The sequence below is a fragment of the Sinohyriopsis cumingii genome, chromosome 9 (assembly GCF_028554795.1).
Source record: "Sinohyriopsis cumingii isolate HCF-2022 chromosome 9, ASM2855479v2, whole genome shotgun sequence".
Lineage (NCBI taxonomy): Eukaryota > Metazoa > Mollusca > Bivalvia > Unionida > Unionidae > Sinohyriopsis > Sinohyriopsis cumingii.
This window is the reverse complement of record NC_142969.1, coordinates 38,281,966-38,309,669: the sequence shown is the minus strand read 5'-3', so window position 1 is coordinate 38,309,669 and position 27,704 is coordinate 38,281,966. Positions and strand designations below refer to the sequence as shown.

Sequence of the window (27,704 nt, the reverse complement as noted above, 5' to 3'; positions counted from 1 at the left end):
TTTTTTTAATCAACATCTGGCTGATCTTGACATCTTCATTCTTGACCATGGTGTAGCTAAGTAACTGTTGAGCCGGTAAAGGTCAGTATGACTGGTCTGAGCCTCCTGTAGGCCTTGGTGATCAAAACAGCCTGGAGTAAAACCTCAGTGTTTGACTTATGAACTATCTCCACCACTTATCAAGAACTGCCCATATCTCCTGTTAAATTCATACCGTCTCCAGATCAGTTGGCAAGTCTGTCATGTAAGGGGAAACTGTTATTGTTGATGCTGCTGTTTGTTCAATGCCATTTTTCAGGATATGATAGGCTATACATGGCGGCCAGTATAACTGATGGAAGAAGAACCTGGAAAAACCTTGAGAAGAACCACTGATCCAAAGGAAGCTAGTGGCAAGCTTTCTCGCATACCATATTGGGTGATCCAGAGGCTGAAACCCACATAGACAAAGGTGAGATCAGTAACCATCAGCAAAGCTGAGCAGCTTAGACCTCTCAGCCACCTTGGAAGGGGAAGTCAAAACAAGAAGGGGCTGGATAGATGAAGTTGTTGTTGTAGGGTTTAATGCCATTATTCAGCACACAATAGGCTATACATGGCGGCCAGTGTTAATGGTGGAGGAAGAACCTGGGAAAACCCTTGAAAGAACCATCAATACACGAGAAGCTACTAGCAAGCTTTCTCACATACCCATATTAGCCGAATCCAAGACTTGAGCCCATGCAGACAGAGGTGAGATGGCAGTGATCCGTAACAGAGAACGCAATGAAAAATAAATTGATAATGGATGGTCAATACTCCTTAAGATTAATGAAGATTCTGTGAGAAGTATTTAATGGAAGATAAAGGGAACAGTTGGGAAGAGAGAAGTATGAAACAGGAGTTAAAGGAAAGGGTTGGGAAGAGTTTGCTCCCTTATTTAATTGACATATAGATATTTTTTTGTCTTTCTGTAATTGTTGGATTTAAGAGGCAGTGAAGCTTCTTCCTAACACCAATGTGATCACAGAAAACAAGAAAGAAGAAAGTTATTGACATTCCACCTGTGCAATATAACAATTTGCAATTCATGTAAATTATGAAAAATGCAACTTGAAGTTTTCCACTCACCCCTCCACCCCATACCCTCATGGAATTCATGTGAACATCTGCTGCAGACTTGAGGTATTGGTACACACGATCTTTTGTAGCTCGTTCTGGAAAACTGTCTGCAGGAACCCAATTACTCCCCTTGAAGAATATCGGTATGCCATTAATCCGGAAGTAAAAATGTCGCCCTGTTTAAAATTTTAGACAAACAAATATTTGAAACAAGAAAGAAACTAGCATATATATTGTGTGCTGACTTTTAGGACTACTGTGTATAATATTATATTCCAATTATAATTGTTCATGTGTTGATCTTACCACAATTCAATGTCTAAAAATAACAGTTTAACAACATATTTCACATCTTGGGACCAAACAACCCTGACAAGACCTCCTCAGTATGGCAGTCAACATTTTTTCCAGATCTTATACCAGTTTTCGGTAAGGTGCCACAATATTTCATGTACTTATTTTGTCAACTTGGAAAATATGCATTTGAAAACTTAGAAGCATGGCCTGATGCAGCTAAGACAACATTATGTTGAACTAAAATGTTTACAAAATATGTTTATTCCTTAATGACCTCAAACACAAGTTAAGAAACTGCAGTACAACTGTTGGAGGAAAAACCTGGTAATAACCTAAATAAGGACCACTGACCCACAAGAGGCTACTGGCAAGTTTGATCACATACACACATCGGCTGAGCCCAAGACTTGAACTCATATGGATGGAGGTGAGATGACAGTGATTGTTAAAGGTGAGACTTGATATGGGCATAAAAGAAAGAAGCATATTTAGTTCCAGCCTTTTCTGAGAGTGGAATCAGAAAACATCAACATTTCTGTCCTACTTTTAAGAAATGGTGAGAAATAAAGTGATGGCATTATACATGTAAATGCATGCAATGGGGTCTGCAGGAACAAATAAATCAATAGCAATTTCAAACAATAAATATTTTCTAAAAGTATGAAGCAAATCAACCCAACCCAAAAATTAATTTGGCAGAAACAAGAATTTTATAAGATGCTGCATTTGCTGGCTTTGCTGAAACATGATCATGGATTCATTGTAAAAGGTAGGTCGCAAAAGCTAATTTCTGCCTGTATTAAACAGTACTCATGATAAATGAAACATGTGGTAAATAGTACTCAAGATCAATGAAGCATTTGGTAAACAGTACTCACGATCAAGGAAGCATGTTGCAAACAGTACTCATGATCAATGCACTCAAAAAGTTTTTAAGTACATTTTCATAAGCTATAATGGAAGTAATAACAATACCAAAAAAACAATTTCTGCAAAGGATTAAAACCAAATTTTGGAATGTATATCATTTAAAATATTAACATTAATATTATGTTGACAATGGGCAGAACTGTAAGAATTTGGATATCTGTCGGATTTTTTATTAATAGTAGAATGTATTTGAAATATGTACTGAAGAAATTTAAAACAGCAAAATAGTCTGTCCCCTCAATTGCAAAATAAAAGTTATGTACAATTAATTATCATAATTGCATTAGTGTTAATTGTTACATTAGACCTCAATTATATGTGTCCACTGATAGAAACAGCCAATTTTCTGATATAAAACAATACCTTTTTAGTCTAAAAACTGTTTAATTCAACAAAATAGTCTGTCCGCTCAATTGCAAAATAAAAATTATGTACAATTAATTATTATAATTGCATTAGTGTTAATTGTTACATTAGACCTCAATTACATGTGTCCACTGATAGAAACAGCCAATTTTCTGATACAAAACAATACTATTTTAGTCTAAAAACTGTTTATTTAATTAGACAAAATCTATATTCTGATATATGGAATTCTGAGACAACAAAAATGTCTGGAATCACAAACAGACAACTATGTCCTAAGAACTAATAACCCCTCAAGACAACAAATTGCAACTGATCAAGAATCTGTTACAATTTATCACTCATTCCCACTATTACCAATCATCCAAATGTGCAACAGGCAAGTCATAAGGAGTTGTGTCCCTTTACCTATCTGCATTTCATTTGCCTATTCCTACATGTAAGACCTCGATGCTGATATTTATGTTGTGGGCATCAAGGTCTTACAGCCTAACTAACAGCGCTGTGTAAGGTGTTTTGATGTCGACTAACATCGTTACAAAAGTCAACTTTTTGAGGAATATTTCACACAACTGACAACCAAAATAACAACGCATTTCTACAAAATAAAGTCATAATGTTTTAGTCAGACTTTACTTACTCTGATGTCTTTTCTCTAATAAATTCAAATTCTCACAAAAGAAATGGACCTGTTTTCAATTTTTGCTGGCCTACATTTCAGTTGGCTGGAAAGTGATGAAAGCCAGGAATGCCAAAATCGGGTTAAGTTGAAATATTCTTTAACGAAATGAATAAAAATATACTATGCCTATTGGAACTGTAAGCAATGGTTCATTTCGTTCAGGAAACATATCCCCAACACGTACCTACTTGAACTTTCTTCAGCATACCTTGACTACCGTCACATTGCAACAAATTTAAATGTATATCAACGGAACGTGAAAATGCGTCCATTTGCTAGTATCATATTTTCATTTCACCACGATAAAAAGACAGCATAGTAAGTATATTAATTACATATAAATTAGTGGAAGAGTGTTGATATAGGCTGCTAAGTGAGAATTTACTTAAACTTTGAATACTCATTCCGATGTCAACGACATTGGAACATGCTATACAAGGCTGTTACTTGGATAGTAAGACATAGCACTAAAACAAAAACAACATGTGCTATGTCTTAGATGGTAGGACTATTCATTTGCCTTGGTGGCAATATTTTAGACTGGATATGAACCAGCCACCAATAAATTAACCTTTACCTCATTTTATGTCATGCACATTGCCCTGTCTGATTCAGAAATGTTCTGTTTGCTTTAATTATTTTTAAATCTCATAAAAATTGTAAAAATAGTTGAGCTTTTGGTTTTACAGATTTGGGTACACTTGAAAAACCTGCAAAGATCTCACTGATCAAATCCTACGACAGCAACAACAAATATAGAGAAATACATGTATTATTTACAAAAAGATGAACCTAAATGATGCTTAATCACTGGTATAAACAGTATTTTAAGGTTTAATGTATTTCCCAGTACATTAATCAACTATGACTTGTATATAAACATTTTACTATTGAAATGAATACTAAGTCTCATTTTTCATGGTAACCATAGATTATCATATTGATGGCAACCATAGATTATCATATTCATTGCAACCAGATATCATCATATTCATGGCAACCAGATATCATCATATTCATGGCAACTATAGATTATCATATTCATGGCAACCAGAGATTATCATATTGATGGCAACCATAGATTATCATATTCATGGCAAGCAGAGATTATCATATTGATGGCAACCATAAATTATTATATTCATGGCAACCATAGATTATCATATTCATGGAAAAGCAGAGATTATCATATTCATGGCAACCATAGATTATCATATTCATGGCAACCAGAGATTATCGTATTCATGGCAAGCAGAGATTATCATATTGATGGCAACCATAGATTATCATATTCATGGCAACCATAGATTATCATATTCATGGCAAGCAGAGATTATCATATTGATGGCAACCATAGATTATCATATTCATGGCAACCATAGATTATCATATTCATGGCAACCAGAGATTATCATATTGATGGCAACCATAGATTATCATATTCAAGGCAACCATAGATTATCATATTCATGGCAACCAGAGATTATCATATTCATGGCAAGCAGAGATTATCATATTGATGGCAACCAGAGATTATCATATTCATGGCAACCATAGATTATCATATTCATGGCAAGCAGAGATTATCATATTCATGGCAACCATAGATGATCATATTCATGGCAACCATAGATTATCATATTCATGGCAACCATAAATTATCATATTCATGGCAACCAGAGATTATCATATTCATGGCAAACAGAGATTATCATATTGATAACAACCATAGATTATCATATTCAAGAGCATTAAGAGCTCCAATAAAAAAAAAATATTTCCAAAGCTGAAGTAACAGTACTAACATGATAAAGATTCATCAAAATTTGAAGAAACTCTGTCATGGGGTTTAAAAAAATAAGCCAACTAAAACAAATAAGTAAACCTCAACACAATTTTTCTATTATTGCAACCTTGACCCTAAGTTAAAAGGGATTAATAAGCATTTCAAAGAATGAACTCACACAGCTTCATAATCATTTGTGTTGAGTATAATGAGAACTTGTCATAGGGTTTAGTATGCAAATGACAAATTATTGATGATGACATGGATGGTGCCACCACCTGGAATGTAAGTACCATAACTCACTTCCCACTAATGTGGATTGGACAAAAAGTGTCAATTAGTATACAAGTGTTTATAGCATATTAAAAGAGGGAACTCAGTTATCTACATACTTTATGTTTCACTTACACTAAAAACAAGCAAAGGTCTATAAAAAAAAATAATACAAATACCTTGTGACTTATTCACAGAAACATAGTCCTGAACCAACTCTACAGTCCGGAAGCCGAAACGAACTTTCTTGTTGGAAACCTCTGCTCCATCCTTACTAGTGAAGGCAACATTGAGATTGTACAGTGACTGTTCCCCATATTCATTTGGCCACCATAGCTTTATCCCCACTGACTGAGAAAAACAAGATGCCAAACATTAAAAAAATGAAGTTTTAGTCCTAAAACAAGAGAAACGTATCCTCTCTTATTTCACAATTATACAATGATTATTCATTATAGTGCATATATTATATCCATAAATTATCCTGACATTTCACTTGTACACACAACGTAAACATTTCTAGGACTGCAATTGGTACACTCAAACAGAACTAATGAAAATACCCCTGGTGGTGCAATTGGCTCACTCATGCCTGCCATCAAATTGCCTCTGGAGGTGCAATTGGCTCACTCATGCCTGCCATCAAATTGCCTCTGGAGGTGCAGTTGGTTCACTCATGCCTGCCATCAAAATACCTCTGAGTCTACAACTGGTTTCCTCATGCTGACCAATGAAAATACCTCTGACTCTGTGATTGGTTCATTCATACTGCCAAATTAAAATGCAACCAGGCCTGCAACTGGTTCATTCATACTGCCTAATGAAAATGCCACAAGGCCTGCAATTGGTTCATTCATATTGCCAAAAGAAACTGCCGTAAGGCCTACAATTGGTTCATTCATACAGAACAAATGAAACTGACATAAGGCCTGATATTGGTTCATGAAAATGCCAGAAGGCCTGCAATTGCTTCATTCATACAGCCAAATGAAAATGCCACATGGCCTGCAACTGGTTCTCATATGTAGATCAATGAAAATGTCGCTAGACAAGCAGCCAAATGGGCTTTCAATTACTTCACTCATACTAAGCAATGAAAATGCCACTGCCTGCAGTTGGTTCATGCATACCTCCAAATAAAAATGTCACTGGGCCACCACTTGATTCACACAAACAGACCAATATAAATGCCTCTAGACATGCAATCGGCTAACTCATACCCACCAAATGAGCCTGAAATGTGTCTACTTATACAGACCCATGAAAATGGCACTGCGTGCAGTTGGTTCATGCATGCCTCCAAATAAAAATGCATTTGGGCTTGCACTTGATTCATACAGCAGATCAAGAAAAATGGCTCTAGACCAGCAATCGACTAACTCATACCAACAAAATTAGCCTGCAGTGTGTTTACTCATACAGACCAATGAAAACGCTTCTGAACCTGCAATGGTGTCACTCATACCAACCAGGTGCTTCTAATTGCTTCACACATACAAATCAATGAAAATGCCTCCTAGCATACAACTGGTTCACACAATACAGACAAATGGGCCTGCAATTGTTTCACACATACAGACCAATAAAAATCTATCTGGGTCTGCAATTGGTTAAGATATAAAGACCAATGAAAAACCTCTGGGCCTACAATTGTTCCACAAATAAAAAATTGTTTCACTATTACAGACAGACCAATTGGATCTGCAAATTGGCATAAAGCAAGGTAAATGATTCTGGACTTAAACTTTGTTCACTCATATAAACCAACTGGGTCTATATACACCAACCAACTGGGCATAGTTATACCAACCAACTGGGCATAGTTATACCAACCAACTGAGCCTATATACACCAGTCAAATGGGTGTAGTTATACCAACCAACTGGGCCTATATACACCAACCAACTGAGCCTAGTTATACCAACCAACTGAGCCTATATACACCAGCCAAATGGGTCTAGTTATACCAACCAACTGGGCCTATATACACCAACTGGGCCTATATACACCAACTGGGCCTAGTTATACCAACCAACTGGGCCAATATACACCAACTGGGCCTAGATATACCAACCAACTGGGCCTAGTTATACCAACCAACTGGGCCTGCAATTGACTCACTCATACAGAACAAGAAAAATACCTCTGGACCTGCAGTTTTTTCACTCCTAGTGACCAAATTGGCTTGTAACATATTTCTGCCAAACCTTGAAATAAATAAGTACATTCCAGCTTAAAGTTGGAATAAACAGACACATTTCATCCAAAAGATGAAATAAATATGTATATTTCAACCAAAAAATATAATAAAGTATATTTCAGCTAAAGGCTGGAATAAATATATATATTTCATCCAAAAGATGGAATAAATGTGTATATTTCAACCAAAAGATGGAATAAATAGGCATATTTCAGCCAAAACTTGGAATAAATAGGTATATTTCAGTCAAATGTTAGAATAAATAAGTATATTTCAGATAATAGCTGGAATAGATATATTTCAACCAAAAGGTGGAATAAATAAGTATATTTCAGTCAAATGTTGGAATAAATAGGTATATTTCAGTCAAATGTTAGAATAAATGGGCATATTTCAGCTAATAAGATCAGAAACAAATACAATGTTAAGACTTCTGCCATGTTTGGCTGAAACTGGTTCTGGGAATTTTGACTAGAAGTTGAAAAAGCAACTGTCAAAGGCCAGTGGATGATGTGCAATGCACAGTATATTATAGATAACATCATAAGCTAACTTGACCTTAAGACAAGATGAAAAAATTATGTAGGATATAAAAGTAGGTACAGTTTGGCTTTTTTCACAAACAGTAGAAAAATATTGAGAGGTCATCAAACACTTTCTTAAAACCAGTAGGAAAAATGTGGTCATTGGAAAAACAGCATGGTTTTGAGTCAAATATAACAATCTCTTCATTAGCTATGTCACGGCACATCCAAGTCAACCCTGTTTGCAACTGGGAAAAAATTATACATGGAATAAAATATGGTAGACAATATAATGGCCATGAAATAAATTTATTATAATCAAATTCAAATTTACTGGTGGAATCTTCATTGTGAAGGTTAAATTGTTCTGCTCCGGAGTTAACATGACATCCTGGGTATATCTCAGTGTTGTGTTATCCACACGAGCCTCGATCTGTCCTCCTACAGGGTAACCAGTCACATTCTGAACTTCCATAAAAATGCCTACTGTGAGGGACCATGACCCATCCTTCACTGTAAAGTTAAAACAAAAACATAATTTATTTTCCACCAAAAATGTTAACGAGCCTTAATAACCTATATTATGAGGCACCTTTAGCACCTTGAGTGGCAATGGTGCCAATATAAGACGGCCTTTAAGCTAGGGACAGTAGAGTTAAAAAAAAAACCTACCAATTAAGGATGGGCAAGTACTAATGCTGACATGCGTCACCTTTTGTGACTGAACCCAGGACTGTCTAAATAAAATGCAAGCAGTTTAACTACCCTGTTTACCAGTCCATGTTAATTTCCACGAAAATCAAAATAAATAGGAAATGGTCCATCACTAGAAAGCACCTCAGTTTATGGTCTCTGACGTAACATGCAGTGTTCCTCAGTACAATAGTCTCTGGGTCCCATTATAATGGTTAATTATATTTTTAATACACTGTACCTCCATACAAGGAATCCTCATCAATATCATGATACATATATATATTAATATAATGTACCTCTGTATTCAGGAATCCTTACCAATATCACGATACCTATATATATATTAATATAATGTACCTCTGTATTCAGGAATCCTACCAATATCACGATACATATATATATAATGTACCTCTGTATTCAGGAATCCTACCAATATCACCATACATATATATATATAATGTACCTCTGTATTCAGGAATCATTACCAATATCTCCATACATATATTAATATAATGTACCTCTGTAGTCGGGAATCCTACCAATATCACTGTACATATATTTTTTAATTCAATGTATTTCCATATAAGGAATTTTCACCAATATCACTGTACATATTGTTACGAGTCTAGTCTCTTACAAAACGTAACAAGAAAAAAGTGAAGACAACAAGCTCTGTAAAATTTAACAAATAATTTATTTCCCTAGAAAAACAAGTTAAAAATGAGAAAAAGAACTTACGGTTTTATGAATCAAATCCAAAATTAATCCAAGAATTAAAAAATAGAAGTCCTAGAAACAAAAAGTCCTAATGAAACTGAGTTCAAATCCTGATGAAATCTAAAATGGAAGGCAATGACATATGCTGTGGTCAGTGTCGTACTGATGTGTCAACAGGTCTTTGTTGATTCAAATAAAATAACATTACAGTTTTTGAATTCTGTGTAAATTTTAATAAATGTCTTTGTCCAAGAATTAATTTAAAGCACTAGTATTTCCAGGGAAAAGAATCACTTTAAAAAATAGCTAGCCCAAAAAGTCACAATATAAAACACTGGGACATCTCCAATGTTAAGGCATGCATGACTGTTATTTCTCAAAACACCAGTAATAAATCTAGCTACAATGCAAAATGGATGCCCGGATGTGGGTCAATCATCTGGAAAAACCTAACTGATACATGATATTTAACACTCAGTCCAAGTATGGTCTCAATTCCACTTTATGAATCTTACTCAGAGAAAGAATTTTTTTTAAATTTAAAAAAAGTTGTTTACTACAACTCTTACTGGTTCTGAATCAAGGTCAGGAACTAGGTCACCATTAGATAAAGTTTCTATTATTAGTTGTTTACTTTGAAATATATTTAAAAAATCAGTCAGAACTGAACTCTATTCCAGTAAAGAAAGTTGCATAACAATAGCAAGTAAGGGAATAACACAAATTTAAAACTAACAAACAAACAATTAAATTAAATCAAATATAAATTAAATCAAATATACATAACAATATATTTTTAATACAATATACCTCTGTATAAAGAATTGTCACCAATATTATTGTACATATAATATCTTCTACAGTGTACTTCCATATATGGAATCCTCACAAATATCACCATACACATATATGTTAATATAATGTACCTATGTATCAGGAATCCTCACCAATATCAGTGCATATATATTTTTCAATTAAATGTACTACCATATAAGGAGTTTTCACCAATATCACAATATTTAATACAAGATACCTCTGTATAAAGAATCATAGTTGTTGTTGCTGTTGTATGGTTTAATGCCATTTTTCAGCACAAGATGGGCTATACATGACAGCCAGTATAAATAGTGGAGGAAGAACCCAGGAAAGAATCACCGACCCACAAGAAGCTACTGGCAAGTTTTCTCACATACCCACATTGGCCGTACCTGAGACTCAAACCAACGCAGACAGAGGTGAGATGGCAATGATCCACAATGGTAAGTGCTTAAGACCACTATGTCACTCAGGAACCCACATAAAGAATCATCACCAATATTACTGTACATATATTTTTTTCTACAGTGTGTAACTCTATCAGAAATCCTCACTGATATCACTGTACATCTATTTTTAATACAATATACCTCCATATAAAGAATTTTCACTAAAATCACCATGATACAATATTTTTAATACAACATACCTCTTTATAAGAAACCATCACCATACAATACCGGTATTATGGCTCCCTAATGTACGAATTGAGGCAGATATGAAAATTAATTGGCTGCACATAAAATGTTTTTACCTAAAATAAGGCAAAATAAATTAACCCAAAGTATCTGAAGATTCTTTCATCTGCCATGTATCAATAAATTGATTCTAATTTAACACAAATGTTGGAATTCATTTAGGCTATTTTCCTGTACTGTAGCAAAGGACTAAAAAAATATCAAAACATCGTATAGAATTACTTAATTAGTGTTATCATATATGCAAGGAGTTAGATGAGGTTATCTTGCCTCATCAAGACCCTTGATGCATTTCATATCTAAAATCACACCATCGCTAAATAAAACCAGACTAAAATGATCTCAAGTACAGCCAGGAGTTAAAGGGAAAATTTATGCTAAGGTCTAATATCTACTCAGTTGATAAGAGGTCGTTTTTTTGTTTATTATATCTATAACATTGAGCATAATTTGCCCTCTGGTTTAGCTGAAAATAGCCCTTGATTCCCCAACTTTTCCTATATCTTAGGCAGGCCATTTTCTCATACAAGGCACTGTATTTGTGAAATGTAACTGACACTTCTTCATACTGAATGCTGGCAATGATAGGTCTACTGAGCTCAACCTGAAAGTTGTGTGTTTGCATGCTTGAGATATAAAAAGAACATAAGTGTATTCTAAAGTGACCTCTATTTTCAGTCCCAAATTATTGTAGATGTGGCTTTTTAAAACAACAAAGATGATGCAAAGAATGAGCAACTTTTGCCAAGGAATTTAATCAAAATCACGATGTATATAATTGTTACAATATAATGTCTATCACATGCAGTTAAGGATGTAATGTATAATGAGATCAGTCTTCAAAGAAACGAAAAGAATTTTAAGGAATCCGTGATTAGACCTTTCATTCCTTCTAACTCAAACTATCTCTGATATTCTTGAGTATTAGCAAGAGTTTTAGGATGGCTGTCATTGCAGTCAAATTGGGTGTCAGACTGGCACCATTTTCACTTAAGACCAGCTAGACATTATAATACTTATTTTCAGAAAATCCCATGATAATTAATATGACCACCCATTCAATATTAACCCCATGTTAATATGACCACCCATTCAATATTAACCCCATGTTAATATGACCACCCATTCAATATTAACCCCATGTTAATATGATCACCCATTCAATATTAACCCATGTTACTATGACCACCCAGTCAATATTAACCCCATGTTAATATGACCACCCATTCAATATTAAACCCATGTTAATATGACCACCCATTCAAGACAAGTAGAAACAACAAGATTTACATGATAGCCATGAGTGACCATACTGAATGTAAAACTGGCATCATTTTTGTTCAGTTAAATTAGACGTCAAAAGAAGTGTTTTGGTGAAAGCCCTATGTTGATATGCCTATCCATTAAGAAGGACCATTAAGAATGACCACCCATTCAATATTAACCCCATGTTAATATGACCACCCATTCAATATTAACCCCATGTTAATATGACCACCCATTCAATATTAACTACATGTTAATATGACCACCCATTCAATATTAACCCCATGTTAATATGACCATCCATTCAATTTTAACCTATGTTAATATGACCACCCATTCAATATTAACCCCATGTTAATATGACCACCCATTCAATATTAACCCATGTTACTATGACCACCCATTCAATATTAACCCCATGTTAATATGACCACCCATTCAATATTAACCCATGTTACTATGACCACCCATTCAATATTAACCCCATGTTAATATGACCACCCATTCAATATTAACCCCATGTTAATATGACCACCCATTCAAGACAAGTTGAAACAACAAGATTTACATGATAGCCATGAGTGACCATACTGAATGTAAAACTGGCATCATTTTTGTTCAGTTAAATCAGACGTCAAAAGAAGTGTTTTGGTGAAAGCCCTATGTTGATATGCCTATCCATTAAGAAGGAGTAGCAATGTAAATTTATTCAAGATAGCCATGTAGTGATCATACTGGATGACAGTGAAGCATCATTTTCATTTTGAAACAATCATACACCAAAAGTATTCTGTTCACGATAGCAAGGTATAGTGGCCATATTGGATGTCTGATCAGTACCATTTTCATTTAGGACCAAGTAGCTATCATAAGGAGTCCTTCACGGAAAACCCTGAGTTGATATAACGATCCATTCAGGAGGATTAGCAATTTGATGATTGTCAAAATGACAACAATAACAGCCATAATGGAGATCTAGGCATCACTATTAGAACTTAGAACAAGACCTAAACGTCAAGTTTCATGGCAATCCTCCAAGTAGTTTAGAATGTGATGCAATAAGAAATTTAAACTAAAAGACAGAAGGACGATGGACAACAGTTCATTCCATAAGCTCTCATGGTCTATGTCCAGCAGAGTTAATAAAACAAACCAAAGAAATTCAACACTGATATTTATATAATTTCATATATATAGATGAACTTATTAACCTCTATTTTTCTTTTTTAATCAGTCACCAAAATTTACAAGAATTTAACTGAGAAAAGTGGATCTTCATTGGATTTGGAGCAAATTACATGTGAAGACTTGATACACCACATATAAAAGTATACAATTCTTCTGTGAAGACTTGATATAGCACATATAAAAGTATACAATTCTTCTGTGAAGACTTGATACACCGCATATAAAAGTATACAATTCTTCTGTGAAGACTTGATACATCACATATAAAAGTATACAATTCTTCTGTGAAGACTTGATACCCCGCATATAAAAGTATACAATTCTTCTGTGAAGACTTGATATAGCGCATATAAAAGTATACAATTCTTCTGTGAAGACTTGATACCCCGCATATAAAAGTATACAATTCTTCTGTGAAGACTTGATACACCACATATAAAAGTATACAATTCTTCTGTGAAGACTTGATACACTGCATATAAAAGTATACAATTCTTCTGTGAAGACTTGATACACTGCATATAAAAGTATACAATTCTTCTGTGAAGACTTGATACACCACATATAAAAGTATACAATTCTTCTGTGAAGACTTGATACACCACATATAAAAGTATACAATTCTTCTGTGAAGACTTGATACACTGCATATAAAAGTATACAATTCTTCTGTGAAGACTTGATACACTGCATATAAAAGTATACAATTCTTCTGTGAAGACTTGATACACTGCATATAAAAGTATACAATTCTTCTGTGAAGACTTGATACACCACATATAAAAGTATACAATTCTTCTGTGAAGACTTGATACACTGCATATAAAAGTATACAATTCTTCTGTGAAGACTTGATACACCACATATAAAAGTATACAATTCTTCTGTGAAGACTTGATACACCACATATAAAAGTATACAATTCTTCTGTGAAGACTTGATACACCGCATATAAAAGTATACAATTCTTCTGTGAAGACTTGATATACTGCATATAAAAGTATACAATTCTTCTGTGAAGACTTGATACACCGCATATAAAAGTATACAATTCTGTTTCAGTTAATATCCATCTTAAAATAATGCACAAAAATTTAGTAACAAAAAAGTAAAAAAAAGTAATCAGGCCACTGTAGCCTTGAATGAAAATGTGTTCATCTCAGCTATTATCAACAATGACATGTGCTAATTCAATATCACTAAGGGTCCTAAGTTTTGTTCCCTTATATCCAAAGTCAGTGTTCCTTGATGGTCCCAAGTTCTGGTAGTCCAAAGTCAGCATTCCTCAATGGTCCCAAGTTCTGGTAGTCCAAAGTCAGTGTTCCTCAATGGTCCCAAGTTCTGGTAGTCCAAAGTCAGTGTTCCTCAACGGTCCCAAGTTCTGGTAGTCCAAAGTCAGTGTTCCTCAACGGTCCCAAGTTTTGGTAGTCCAAAGTCAGTGTTACTCAATGGTCCCAAGTTCTGGTAGTCTAAAGTCAATGTTCCTCAAGATTCCTAAGTTTTCTTCCCTTATGTCCAAAGTCAGTGTTCCTCAATGGTCCCAAGTTCTGGTAGTCCAAAGTCAGCGTTCCTCAATGGTCCCAAGTTCTGGTAGTCCAAAGTCAGTGTTCCTCAATGGTCCCAAGTTCTGGTAGTCCAAAGTCAGCGTTCCTCAATGGTCCCAAGTTCTGGTAGTCCAAAGTCAGCGTTCCTCAATGGTCCCAAGTTCTGGTAGTCCAAAGTCAGTGTTCCTCAATGGTCCCAAGTTCTGGTAGTCCAAAGTCAGTGTTCCTCAATGGTCCCAAGTTCTGGTAGTCCAAAGTCAATGTTCCTCAAGATTCCTAAGTTTTGGTCCCTTTTGTCCAGAGTCAGTGTTCCTCAAGGGCCCCAAGTTTTGGTCCCTTTATTCCAAAGTCAAAGTTCCTCAAGGGTCCCCAGTTTTCCCTACTTCTATACTATAATATGCCAACATATATGCTATTAATAACAGATGTTAAGTTGTTATGTAGTGTAAATTGTTATCATGTAGTGTAAATTGTTACTGTGTAGCATAAATTGTTATCATGTAGTGTAAATTGTTATCATGTAGTGTAAACTGTTATTGTGTAATATAGGCTCTTATGGTATAGTGTAAGTTATCATGTAGTATAACTTTATACCATGTAACATGAGCTCTTATGATGTAGGGGCCCCGAGTGGCTGAGTGGTCTAAAGTGCTCACTTTTACAGATCACTGCCATCTCACCCTTGTCTGCAGGGCCACAAGTGGCAGAGTGGTCTAAAGCGCTCTCCGTTATGGATCACTGTCATCTCACTTGTCTGCGTGGGTTCGAGTCTCAGATTCAGCCAATGTGGGTATGTGAGAAAGCTTGCCAGTAGCTTCTCGTGGGTCGGTGGTTCTTTCAGGGTTCTTCCTCCACCATTAATACTGGCCACCATGTATAGCCTATCATGTGCTGAAAAATGCATTAAACCCTACAACAACAACAACAACCTTTGTCTGCATGGGTTCAAGTCTTGGATTCAGCCAATATGGGTATGTGAGAAAGCTTGCAAGTAGCTTCTCGTGGGTCGGTGGTTCTTTCCGGGTTCTTCCTCCACCATTTACACTGGCTGCCATGTATAGTCTATATTGTGCTGAAAAAATGGCATTAAACCCTACAACATTAACAACTTATGATGCAGTGTATGATTTTATCATGTAGTTTAATTATCATGCAGTGTAAACTGTTGCCATGTAATACGATGTAGTGCAAGTTGTTATAATTTAGTACGTTTTTACCATTTAATGTAAGCTCATTTGAAGTAGTATATGGTGTTAAAATGTAATATGAACTCTTATGATATAGTGTAAGTTGTTAACATGTAGTGTAAGTAATTATCACATAGTGAAAGTTGTTATCACATAACAAGATCTTATGACATAGTGCAAATTTTTATAATGTAGTGCAAATTTTTATAATGTTGTGTAAGTTTTTGTCATGTAGTGTAAGTTTTTATCATGTAGTGTAAGTTATTATCATGTAGTATAAGTTATCATGTGTGTAAGTTATTATCATGTAGTGTAAGTTTTTAACATGCAGTATAAGTTTATATCATGTAGTACAAGATTTTATCATGTAGTACAAGTTTTTATCATATTATATTGTATGATGTAGTGTAAGTTGTTACACATACTATAAGCCTTGACAATGAAGTTTCATTTCTGTATCATGTATTGTAAATTGTTACCATGTAATATAAGCTTATGATGCAGTGTAAGTTGACATCATATAGTGTAAGCTGTTCTCATACAGTGTAAGATGTTGCCATGTAATATAAGCTGTTATCATATAGTGCAAGCTATTATCATATAGTGTAAGTTGTAACCATGTGTAATGTAAGGCACCATGAAATGTTAGCTCTGATGATGTGGTGTAAGTTGCTACAGGGCCCAAAAATGTTATAGCTGGATACATGTCCTGCTGGGCAAATAATTTGGAATGCTTACTTTTCCTCCTCAGTACTGCACATCCTACAGTATACATTACACAGAATTCTTTAAAAAGTCCCTTGTCCCTTGCCTTTCCTCAGCCACCACTTGTAAACACAAGCAGAGAGGAGGAATTTTCAAGTCCTGTGTAATCATTTATATTTATTTACACTAAAATGACACCATTAACTCATGAGACCCTTTATCAGACACTTACTCTTATTTGTTTCCGTGGTAACATCTCTTATGATTGCTGTATTATATGCTTGTATGTAAATGTCCCTCCTGGAAAATAAATATATTTTTAAAAAAAAACTATACTAATTGCATTCAATATTATTATTGATGATGCTAAATGTTATGATGTGAAAAACCATTTAGTTAACAGAATATGAATTTCACATATACTATCATAAAAAGTCTTTCATTAATAGAATACAGATTTCATGCACATATAAAAAGCTTTTAATTAATGGAATGTGGCTTACATGTATACTGTCATAAAATGCTATTAATTAATGGAATGCAGATTTGCATACTATCATAAAAACATTTAATCAATAGAATATGGATTTCATGTATATGACAGGAAATTGTTATTAAATATAAATGTAATATATATGTATTAACAGCATATGATACTCTTTCAAATATCTATAAATCAGTTATCTACATGTCAGCATTCCAATGCAATAATGCACACTTATACATGTTGAAAAGTAACCACTGAAACTAAAGATTATTATGACTTATTATTCCAATTCAATTAATTATTAAAAATTTATAATTACAAGTAAAAACAATATATTTGCTCTTAATGATTTTTTTTTTAATTTGTAAAAGTAAAAGCATACCCTATGTGTGATAGGCTGATGAGAGGAAAGCAAAACCTCAGGTGACACAATGACTGCAACTATGATTGTTTGCCTTTTTAACTCATTGAAGACTCTCAAAGGTCAGAGGTCATTATGGGTGAAACAGAAACCCATTTCTCTCCTCTATGCAGTTTAGACTCGTATATAAATTTTAAATTCATAAGCAACGGTGCATTTATCCAGAAGACTTTATGAAACATTAAGAATACTAATCATATTTGCTTCACTCTGAAAAAATTCAAACAATTTAACAATATTCAAATACTCTTTCAATATATGGGCCAGGCATATAGGATAACCATAACGCAAATGTGATTTCAAGCCCCCATATTAATGTTTTTGTCTGGAACATGGGCAAAAAGGGTGTTAGTGTTATCTCTCTGTAAGCACCTCTAGTACACACTGGACCTTCAAATGCTAGCCCTGAGCTCCAATGTTCAGTGACTCTACACTCTGTAGACCCTCAATTACTAGCCCTTCTAAAACTATGACCCTGTAGATGTGCATTTTATGTAGACCCTCAATTGGTAGTCCTGGACACTCAGTTTTACTAAAACTATGAACCCGTTAGATGTGCATTTTCTGTAGACCCTCAATTGGTAGCCCTGAACCCTCAGTTTTTCTAAAACTATGACCCTTTAGATGTGCATTTTCTGGAGACCCTCAATTGGTAGCCCTGAATCTTCAGTTTTTCTAAAACTATGACCCTGTAGATGTGCATTTTCTGTAGACCCTCAATTGGTAGCCCTGGACCCTCAGTTTTTCTAAAACTATGAACCCATTAGATGTGCATTTTCTGTAGACCCTTAATTACTAGCCCTGGACCCTCAGTTTTTCTAAAACTATGAACCCGTTAGATGTGCATTTTCTATAGACCCTCAACTGGTAGCCCTGGACCCTCAGTTTTTCTAAAACTATGAACCCATTAGATGTGCATTTTCTGTAGACCCTTAATTACTAGCCCTGGACCCTCAGTTTTTCTAAAACTATGAACCCGTTAGATGTGCATTTTCTATAGACCCTCAACTGGTAGCCCTGGACCCTCAGTTTTTCTAAAACTATGAACCCATTAGATGTGCATTTTCTGTAGACCCTCAATTACTAGCCCTGGACCCTCAATTTTTCTAAAACTATGTACCCTGTTGGTGTGCATTTTCTGTAGACCCTCAATTACTAGCCCTGGACCCTCAATTTTTCTAAAACTATGTACCCTGTTGGTGTGCATTTTCTGTAGACCCTCAATTGGTAGCCCTGGACCCTCAGGTTTTCTAAAACTATGAACCTGTTAGATGTGCATTTTCTGTAGACTCTTAATTACTAGCCCTGGACTTTTAGTCTTTCAAAATCTATGTACTCTATACGTGTACATAGTCCATAAAAAGTTGAAAGAAAAAACTCCTGTATTGAGAATACAGACAACTTAAAGAGTTTAAGTTCTGCTGTGTTAAAAGGGCTCCATGGGATAAACATAACCTGTGAAATACTGAATGTCCAATTTCATAAACAAATACCAAATGAACATCCCTTATGTACATGAGAGTGCATGTGTGTGTGTGTGTGTGTGTTTTAAAGAATTTTCTTCTCAATATTTCATAACAAATAATTTTTAAAAATTAAAAAATACACTGAGACAAACATTTATGCAATTATCTCTCTATTTTATGAGAATTTTTTATTGAAATTATTTAGTATTCTTCGAAATGCTATGCATAAGCTGTCAAACTATATCATGAGAGATAACCACCCAAAACATTTCCTTGCAGGATCAGAATCTGAGCTATTTCCCTTTAAATACCTTAATTAGCCTTTAGGGTCAAATGGACAGAAGAGCTAAACATGGAGAGTGCCTTGTTATTAGAAATAAAAGTTTCTTATAAGAGGGAGTATACAGCATGTCAGAAGCTCCCCTCCATGCCAAGTAGTATTTGGCAAAAAAGGAATTGGCATTAACTGAAACAAAGAATTCTCACTTTTACAAAAATTAAAATATAAATTGAAAATTAAAACTAAAAAGAATCCAAAACATTATTTCATACAATAAAGTCTTACTCATTTGTTTTGAATGAATAATTTTATGCCAATGTATGGGCTCCCTCTCTTATCCACCCACCCCAGTTAGCCAAACAGGACCCCCAATTTCTATGAATCCAGGTCTTCATGTCTTAAAGGCATACAAAGAGCTCTGAATAGTGATGGATTTTACAGCCAACTGGGTTCACATTACAAAATCGGACAAATAGTAAGTGATACTTTCACAGTAACTTAGAACAAGAAAATTATCAAAATTTTTCAGTTTTAAAGTGCTTAGTGGTCTACAACTACATAATCCCAAACCATAATCCAAACCTGCCCATTTCAAGAAAAATTAGTCACTAAGAGCCACTTTTGCCATCAGAGTAGTATTTATCAAGATAAATGTTCCAATCAATATTTTAATAATTTTACATAAAATAGTTTCTGAGAAATTAGGCTTAATGCAAAAACTTTACCTTAACACTGATGTTAATATCAACAACAACAAGACAGTTTATCAAGTAATTCTAATGTATTTATGTCTTCCCCACATAGTCTTGATGACAACATCAATATTCATAATGAAATGGGATAAGCCTGTGCAAAAGCTAAGCTGAATTCTACATGTGCAAGGTGCTCGGCGTTGTGCGCAAATTTTAGCAATACAATACTGGTAATATTCAACATTTACCTTGACATTATTTACATAAGTACTTGAAGCATATGGGCAATTTCTGAATTGTTTATTTATTCAGATTCAGTAATTGTCTAAAAATAAAGACAAAACCTCAAAGAAATGTGACCAATTAGCAGCTAATCTCAAGTTAAATTTTAAAATAAACTGAAAATTTCAAATTGCAGATATCAGACAAGTGTTTTTTTCTTAAATGGTTCTGGTCATGAATTGGTCTGTCATAAATATAGTATGCAATGATTATCTCACATCTGATTTATATAGAAAATGGTTCATACAAAGAAACTTTGAGATGGATATTGGAGTAGAATTACAGCAGTAACTGAGCATATAAGCTAGATAATGTCCAGAAAAAAATGGATTTTTTCTTTTCTATGTCTTGCTGTACATATGCAAAATTAGCTCAATAGTGGACAGTCTTGGGTAAATGGGTGCAGAGACATGAGGTGGGTGAACAGTTTCTACGAAACATTACTTCCCCCTCCCCGCAACAGCAATTGCATTTCAAGCTATTAGAAGCACACATCAAAAATTTGACCTCAAAATGTTTACAATAGGAAGAATTGGGTTGGTTGGGTGGTGCCTGACCAGCAGTTGCATACAGCTCTAGAAAGTCTGGAAAGGTAATTGCCATGGCAAATAAATAAAAATATCCTTGTTTTCTACCAAATTCCTTGTGTTGGAAATGATGGTCCCCAATCCCAACTAAAGGAGCACTGTTCTTTCCGTATCATGTTCACATGACATTCACCCTTATATTCTGGTGGAAAACATGGTGGTAGAATTGGATAGGCACTGTTTGCAGCGCTATGATTGGCCCAATTCACGGCCGATACAAACGCTACTCTGATTGTATTCAATCCAACCTGTAAATTGATGTCAATTACAAATTGTCATTTTCAAGGAAACATGATTTTATACTTATTTCCCCTACAGTGATCTTTAATCAAAATAGCTAACACTCACAGCCACTCATCAGCAAAGGAAAATGCATATATCAACTTCATACCTTGTTCAGTTGAGCCACAGTTTGACAGTGAGAAAACATATGGCCTGACTAGGGCAGCTAAAATCTGGAATTTTACTAAATCAGGATATGAGAATGAAACAGGAGAAACAAGGATGGAGCCAACCAGGGCATGTTGCAATAAAATCATAGCAAGAAAACAAGCACAGTGCAAAATAGGGTATGTTAATCTTAAATCACGCTGTAGTGCAGAACCATGATAGTGTGTCTTGTGGGAAACCTATGTGTTGATCAAGAACTGTCACTAAAACAACTGTTGTGCTATTTCAAGTTCAAGAAGAAATATTTTTAAGCAAATGACAGTATTGAAGGATATAATACAAAATGTCTAATGCAAAGAAGAGTATTAAAGAATTTTGCTTTCAAAGATTGTGAGAAGTCTGGTACCCTACCATATCCCCTGGGTGGGGAAAGACGGACCCCAGTCCCAACTGAATGAGCACTGTTCTTTACGTATCATGTTAACATGACATTCTCCATTTTGACCAGGATAGGGGCATTGTGGTGGGACCCAGTATGGATAACTCTCAGCCAACGAAGCTGCAGTGCTCACTGCTGACCAAAACTTCACTGTGATACTATTGAATCCAACCTAGTGGGGAAACCAATAATTACATTTTGATTGGTGAATGTTACGGATGATTGTGTTGACTCTAGTTTTATCCCTAAAATTATAAAATTACAACTATGCATGGATATGACAACAAGCAATGGAATTAACAGTAATTAGTTATAAAAAAAAGACTAATTATTAATTTAATTTTAACTGTGTCCCAAAGCTAGCAATTTTTCAAAGATGTTGTCTTAAAGTGTAAATAAATTAAAGCATCTATAACAGTATACCCAGCTAATATACCTTTCCATGCTAATTAAAACATCTACAGGTATGTAATGTACCACTCAATACTGTACAATATAGCATCTAATACTGATTAAAATTGTATAATATACCATGCTATACTGTTTAAAATATACAATTCAGTAGTGTACAATATGCCATTCAATACTGTTTATAATATACGATACATTAATGTGTACAATATACCATTCAATATTGATTAAAACTGTACAATATAATATTCAATACTGATGAAAAATATATAATATACCATTCAATACTACGTACAATAATATAACATTCAGCACTGATTAAAAATGTATAATATATCATTCAAAACTTACTAAAAATTATATTATAACCTTCAATACTGAATAAAAATGTTTTTAAAATGAGAGAACAGAATTTTTCTTTTCAAGAAAACACATTTTAAGTTATTGGTTCTAAAGAAATTGTAAGATTCAATCTTTGCAATTTACCCAAGATTTTTAATATCCGTTAATATTACTAATGATAATCACAAGACCATCTAATTATTATAGTGGTCCCTCATTACTTGTTGCACAGCTTTAAGAGGTTAGTGTTAGGACTGGTCAGCCTGGTGTCAGGATAATGTAACAGAGTGAGACATGATGCTACATATCTGTGGCATGATGCCCCAGTGGTAGACATTACTACACACTGCCCCACTTCAGACATCGTAGTAATATGACTGAAACGTTGTTAAAACTACGTTCAAAATCCAAATCACAAATACATTGTTAAATCCTTTATTATAACACAGTTCAGTCCCCTTATGTAACATTTTTTGATCCCTCATTATAAAACTGTTCAAACCTCATTATAACACTGTCCAATCCTTCATTATAAGACTGTTCCATCCCTGATTTTAATTAAATTCAACCCTTCATTACAATGATGCTCAATCCCTCATTATGACACTATTTAAAAATGTGTGGCATGGTATAAACTATAATCTTAAACTGGAGTATATCATAAGTCATGTAATAATTAGCATGTTGAACTAAAACGCACATTATGAGCAAGTAAATTTCATTTGAATCAATTACACATTTTAATACGCCAAAAACTAAACAAAATAAATTAATTACAAATTTAAAAATAAAATTTGCCCATGTTATACAGATGTATTAATAGAGTAAGACCACTTTATCATGGTCTCTAATTTTTTTATCTCAACAGAATTAAAACTATAAACAAGTATTAAATAATGACTAAAATTGTCAGGAAAAAGCTATACTTGAATTGACATCATTAGACTTGTTGACAGCAATAAAAACTTTCTCAAAAAATGCTATCAGTTTTAAGATAAAATAGTGTGTGTGTGTGTGTGAGAGAGAGAGAGAGAGAGATTTGGACTTTTAACATTACTTTAACAATTTTTAGTAATATCACTATAATGTCTGCAGTGTGGCAGTTTATAGGTCATGCCCCACCCAGTCACATTATCCTGACACCAGGCCAACCAGTCCTAACGTGAACTTCTTAATGCTGAGTGCCAAGCAAGGCAGCTGCTAGTGCTGGAGCGGTCAATAAAATATTTACCAAATGTGTGAAAATCGCGTGGTGGGTGAGAAATTTCACTCATAAATTTTTGGTTCAGGAATGGAGTTCCAAAACAGGAAGGCCACGGCCTTCAGGATGAAAACACAATCAAATCATCGCTGTAAAATGTGTAACCTGACCTCAATGTCAAAAGTCTAAGCAAGCATGTTGCAGAATTATTTTTTTACCTTCAATATGAAATATAAAGAAAATAATCCATAGAAAATATAAGCAAATCGAAATGCTTGAACCAAAGCTTGTATGAAAAACTTCCATGACTGTGACCATGATCCCAAGGAAGGGGGGGGTATCAGGTCACAGAATTAAATTCCCCAGTGTTGTATAGAATCACATTCAAGTATGAACCAAGTCAATTAAGAGGTTTATGAAATAAATGCAAAATAAAAACTTTAACCAAAACTTTAATAAACTGTTTATAACAAAAATGATGCCAATGGAAAAGTGACAGTTATCTCTTGGTCTTTTTTCTTCTTGTTTTCCCACTAATGTGAGCTCATTGATAAATAAGGCAATATCATAAGAACAAAAAAAATGTGTTCTCATCATTCAAAGGTCATTATTATAGTTAGCACAAGTGTTCTTCCAAATCTGATTCTCAAAAGCATCTGTGTATAGATGTATTTGACTTCAACAGTAAACTTCAATACACAAAATTATTGTTGATGACAGCAACAATGACATCACTATTAACAACACTACTGGTAATGACAGTAATAATTAGATCAGTATCATCTACACTATTGTTGATGACAGCAACAATGACACCACTATCAGCAAAATGTAATCTATGTGACATCATGCTAAAGAAGGTCAGACAAAAATCTGAATTTTATATTTTCAGAACGAGAACAATCCATCAAATCATCAATCCAATCAATTCAATTCTCATCTGCAAGTTCAAAATACTGGTTGCAACATGTTTATCATGTGATATATTGTAGATTGTGTTATTTGATGGACACCAATTTTTTTCAATTATGTGGCTGATACAAAACTTGAATTTAAAGAGACTAAATATACATCATTCCCTCACTATAAGGCCTTCATTATAACACAGTTCCTGTTATAAGGTTGATCATCATGGATTCCATTTCATGACGTTTCAGTAAAATTATCACGTACTTCGTTATAAGGTGATCTCACTATACCGTGGTTTACTCAATATGTCATGGTCTGTGTTATAATGAGGGAGTACTCAACCAGTTACTCAGTTTACTGAGATGGAAGTATCCATGAACTGAAGTATGAACATGTCACATTTTTCTGAGAACTGTTAAACTGGATGTTGTATATGCTCGCTAATAAGTCAAGTCTGACTGCAGTCAACATAGACCCTGATCTGTCATTGCATAATCTGTGAACAGATCAGGGTCTATGTCATATGTTCTACTGATTACTATAACAAACTCAAATCTGCCAGAACATTATGAAATGGCATAACTGGGTCCATGCCGTTTGTGACTGGATCAGATTTATACAGGAGTGTATACACTACCCACAAAATCAATGAATCCATAATTTATGCTGATATGGTAATTTTCAAGGTCAACATGACAATTTTACCTTTAAAGCTGATTTGATGTCAAAGACATAACGGACAAACATGTTGTCAGATTTGCCAACGGGCCTGTCATTAACGTAGACTAAGGAAACTGTGTCTAGACCCTCACACACCAATACCACAGATCTCATCTGCAGTAAATCAGCTGTTACTGTATGGGAGAAAAAAACAAGACATTCATCAATGATAAAAAATTAACTTGAAACACAGAGCAATCCCTCTCATCAAAGTTGTTCAGTATACGTGTACTGTGTCATAAATGAAGTCACCTTGAGCTCAGGTAGGTTTAATATCATAACTATATTCAAATATAAAAGTATTACAGTCTATAATAATTTATAATTAATGAATTTAAACTAATGTGGATTATGTTTTAGCACACCCCTTGCATATACAGTGTATCCACATCTATATGAATAATAAGAGAGTTACAATATTTACATGTAAATGGGGCCCCAGTTGGCCAAGTGGTCTAAAGTGCTCACCTTGACCGATCACTGCCTTCTCAATATTCTCAACAACAAACTATATTATACACACCCAATTTATAATAGTGTACATTAACATGTACACACTCAAATTAGAATAGTATATGCCATGCACACCCAATTTAAAACAGTGTAGGTCCCTAGACTGATCACAACAATTAAGAGTCTATAAGTTTGCTTTCAATCACTAGCAGAAGAAACATTCTCATTCAATCTGACCTCTTTCATGGCTCAATTTGATCTCTGCAGTTTCCAAAAAAAAACAGTATTTCATTGTAAGATAAAAAAAGTTCAAACTTCACCTTAGAAAATGGGCAAGTCAAACCAATATCCAGAGAGAGAGAAAGGTCATGTTCAGTTCACAATCCTTTATGTTCATAAAGTTTTAACTCTGTGATCTTCCCACAGTACAAATATCAGCACATTTATTTAGAATTTATATGTACTATATTCTTCTTTCACCTATCACTCTTTTTGTTTTACACTATTTACTGTTATTTCCATCTGGAAATCAATATCAAGGTAAATCTTGTATTTTCTCCAACAAATATGATACTTGAAATATTTACTATATAAAACAAATTTAGATAAATAGGAAATAAATATTTTTATTTAATTTTATCAGTTACATTTTAATCATAATAGCTGTACATAGATTCACTGACATTTAAGTCCTAACCAAGCCACAGGCAGTTAGTGAGCTCTGGATCTGCCAAGACTGTCAACTCCAAGCAATTGGTTTGTAGAAACTGTTTTGATGCATGTTGACAATTTCAAGGTCACTAGGTGATACCTGTTAATAACATAACTAAGAAAATTCTTATCACAGGTGTGTTTGGAAATAAAAGGCACTCATACGTAATAATTACCCACCAGGAAATCTAGCAGCCAACACTGGTGTTTATCATCTATGCTTTATGTGGCTTTTACAGGAGTTAGATACATGTGAGTTACACTATTAACAGTTATTTGCTAAACAATTAAAAGTGTCCTTAAATCATTCTCACAAGTCAGCTTGCCTATGCATGCCACTGATTTCAAAGTGAAAACTGGATGCTGTGAAAGTAGAAGCAAATATGAGAGTGAATTCATTAATATTGAATATTCCATTGAGGTACATAGGTTTACCTTGTTTTCATACTGGATGGATACTTAAATATGCCTGAAGGTGGAAACATAGATAAAACAAAAGGATATGATATATTAAAGCATGAGTAAGTTAATACATTTCTGTTCTTGTCTGTTTAATTTTTTAGTTTAGTCATTTCTCTAAACATCTCTCTCTCTTACTATTTCTTAAAGCTCTTGCCATTTCTGAAACCCTTGATTATCTATCTCTTTATCTATCTATATACAAGTATATGTATGTCTTTACTCTTCTAACTATATATACATTCTAACACTTCCTTTATCCCCATTTAAAAATACTTACATTTTTTTGGGATAACTTTTATTATCAACATATGGTTTTACAGTGCAAACAAAGATAAAAAGAAAACAAAATTTTATTTAACAGATTTAATATTATTTCCTGTAAACATTTTATTTTACCATTTTTTTTCCTTAGTTGTGAAATTTTGTTCTTATATTCTGGGGCAAGCATAAGTTGCCCTAAGGCAAGCTGGGTTTT

At 34.2% G+C, this 27,704-nt stretch overlaps 1 protein-coding gene across 1 annotated transcript in view; it reads right to left on the bottom strand.

The window, feature by feature from the left end:
- Positions 1-27,704, bottom strand: part of LOC149791581 (beta-mannosidase-like) — a 72,725-nt gene that overhangs the window by 39,971 nt on the left and 5,050 nt on the right. The window contains exons 3-8 of the mRNA XM_089970140.1: positions 25,589-25,737; positions 21,993-22,192; positions 17,209-17,276; positions 8,494-8,672; positions 5,615-5,786; positions 1,111-1,277 (exon numbers count right to left, since the gene is read on the bottom strand). Of these exons, the coding sequence (XP_089826266.1) occupies positions 1,111-1,277; positions 5,615-5,786; positions 8,494-8,672; positions 17,209-17,276; positions 21,993-22,192; positions 25,589-25,737 (935 nt within the window). The remainder of the gene's footprint in view (positions 1-1,110; positions 1,278-5,614; positions 5,787-8,493; positions 8,673-17,208; positions 17,277-21,992; positions 22,193-25,588; positions 25,738-27,704) is intronic.